This window comes from Pseudochaenichthys georgianus, chromosome 12 (assembly GCF_902827115.2).
Source record: "Pseudochaenichthys georgianus chromosome 12, fPseGeo1.2, whole genome shotgun sequence".
NCBI classification, from domain to species: domain Eukaryota; kingdom Metazoa; phylum Chordata; class Actinopteri; order Perciformes; family Channichthyidae; genus Pseudochaenichthys; species Pseudochaenichthys georgianus.
The window spans coordinates 4,044,022-4,046,783 of NC_047514.1; the positions used below are offsets into that span (position 1 = coordinate 4,044,022).

Consider the following 2,762-nt stretch of genomic DNA (forward strand, 5'->3'; position numbering starts at 1 on the left):
GTATATATTGGAGACAGGTGGGTGGTGAGAGCCAGAGCACTAGTAGGCAAACGTTTTTTTTTACCAGAGTGTTTCAAGCCAGCAAAAGGAAAGCCATAGGAAAGGCTTAAGGAAAAGAGGTATAGGAAAAGGGATATAGGAAACCTGTTTGTTGTACTTTGTTATCGGAATAAACTGCACAAATGGAGAATCTCGTCTGGACCTGGATCATTGCCCTGCGTAAGATCCGCTAACTAATGCCTCAGCGGCTGTATTATTTTAAGTTAATTATCTGTTTTATTTCTATATGATTTTGGCCGCTACAGATATTAATAGGAGGATGTGCGAAACAGACAAACAAGGCTTAATTTAAACATTAAAGAGTACTTTAGATTAAGGTCTTCTTTTGAATAAGAAAAAAGCTTTAAGAAGAATATGGAGGGATGAAACCCTCTTGACACCGCAGGTCCTTCCTTCCTGCAGCGCAGAAGCTATAGTCTCTACATGAGCCAAATCATGTGTAATTGATGACCATCAGGAAGCTTGATTGATTTACTTGTATAGCCTCTGCTAGTTGAGTGCCGGACACATCTGCAAAGCCGAGGATATCATTAAGGCTGATGCTCTGATGAGCACTTGTACAGTTGGAAATAGACTCTCAAGAGCCCGCCTTAGTTCTGTAGAGAAGAGGCCACAAGCACACATAACACAGCTGTTATTTACCATTGTACAGGATATGATGCAACTCTTATGTGAAAATCTGTCTGTAATTTTAGGGGAGCTGCTAAAAGGGAGCAGGTCATAGGGCTTATCGAGGCCGCTCCTCCCATCACAGTTTGTTTTTGTTGAACCAGAAGTACAATACGTTCCAAAGAAGGCAGATCAAAGCCAACACTAACCTGTTACTTCAACACCAGCTGTTTAAAGTGCTACCGAAGGATCACATTCAGAAACTTTATTTAACTCTGCTTTTGATTATTTCGAAATCAGTTCTTTTCGCTTTCATCCATCCTCTAATGTCTAGTTTCTAGATTGATGTGTTGGATAACAAGTAACCATTTTAATGTCTGTGCTTAAAGGGAAACTCTGCAGATACTGTATGTTGATGCAAATGAATTTTCGCCATCAGAAATGTTGATACCTATACAAGTGAAATTCTATTATTCTTGATAATCCAAAAAACAAGTGAAATTCTACATACATGCCATTGATATATTGCTCATATTAAAGCTCATTATTCCTTCACTAATATATGTTTTAAATATGTATTTGTTTATTATAAGGCTGTCCTTCAAACAACTGTTTTAATTCAAGTTTCTCACCAAATATGATGATGAGGGGCGCTTCGGCGGCAGTAACACGAAGGGAAGCGGCAAATTGTTAATTTGCACCTTTTACAATGAAAGAAGAAACTTAAAAATGATCAGTTGACTATGTAAGTATGATGCTTAAGCCTTAATTAACTTTACCGAGGAGGTTATGCTTTCAGTTCTGTTAGCTTGTTGTGGACACATTATTTTTCGCTATGAAAATTGCCTTTTTGGAGGTCTGCACTATCGGACTGCCTTTCTAGTTATCACATTCGATCTTATACAATCTAAACACATACAGAAAAGTAACAACCACAATTTGGGTTTTACCTTCCGTCACTTTTCAGAACAGAACAAAAAAGTAACCTTTAAATGTTTTGAAGTTATTAAAGAGACAAAAAGTCAAGACATAAGGCAGAATTCAGTGTTTTTAATTTTCAGATCTGCAGTAGTTTGAATATAGATACATATATTTTGGATTATGTTACAATCAGTGTAAGGCAGGAAAAGAGGTGGTGGTTGTCTTCTGTTTTGGCAACGAGAGAAGCAGAGTAAACTGTCCTATTCTTCCCAGCATGGCCGGTACACCCGTCCCACCATGCACCTCATGGTGTCCCTCCTCAGGATGGGGATGTTCAGGTCCTGGTTGTTGTCGTCCGCTCTCCGCTTGTAGGTGCTCAGTCCGCCGTGCGTCGACCGCAGTTCCCTCCAGAGGCTCGGACTGCCGACGATGATCACCCTCGGCCCTCTGGTTTTACCCGCAGTGGCCAGATCTGATTCGCCAAGACTGTTGTCTGTCACCTCGTCGCTCAGCAGTGAAGCGAAAGCATCCTGCTCAAGGAAGCCGTCGTCCATCTTGCCCATGGGTAGCGCAATCGACAGGGTGTAGCACTGGAACAAGAGCGCTGCGGCGAAGATGAGGGGCATGAGTGACTGTCTCATGGTGAAGATCTTCCAGGAGTCGCAAAGCTTTGGCTTGGTGGATGAGGTTCTTTCTGGAGGTGATGCTTCGTTGTTCTGACCCTGAGATCGTATCATCCTCTTTTATATCCTTTTGGACTTGCTGGATTGGCCACGTTGATTCGTTTCTCATCATAAACCTTCCTGTTGGGATCAGGAAATTAGTTAAGAGCATTAAAATGCAGTTGGGTAGAACTCTTGCGGTGTTCAAGAGTGTTGTTTTGGTGTGAAGTTAATTAAAATCAATGACTGACATTTGTCGCCTGACAATGAAACAGTGGGAATTCTTTGAGCAGATGACAACCAGAAAAATATTAATCCTAAATGACTGCCCTTTAAAACAACAAGGAGGGATTACTACCCTGTGAATCTCTTGTGGTGTCAGACACTCGGAAATAAAAGCTGTCCAATGGCATTGTTACAACAATTTTCAATATGGGATCTCATTTTGGATTAGAGCAAAACAAAGATGTGTGATTCATGAAGTGTTTGTGTGTCTGTGGCAGCCGCTCG

The 2,762-nt window shown here is 41.1% G+C and overlaps 1 protein-coding gene across 1 annotated transcript; it reads right to left on the minus strand.

Moving 5' to 3' along the window:
• Window positions 1-1,850: 1,850 nt before the first annotated feature.
• Window positions 1,851-2,231, minus strand: pmchl (pro-melanin-concentrating hormone, like). Its single transcript, XM_034096440.1, has one exon. It carries the CDS (start codon window positions 2,229-2,231, stop codon window positions 1,851-1,853), a length of 381 nt encoding a protein of 126 aa, XP_033952331.1.
• Window positions 2,232-2,762: the final 531 nt, after the last annotated feature.

Bases quoted from the DNA above. Each gene is read 5' to 3' on its own strand.
- pmchl (XM_034096440.1), bottom strand. From the start codon at position 2,231: ATGAGACAGTCACTCATGCCCCTCATCTTCGCCGCAGCGCTCTTGTTC.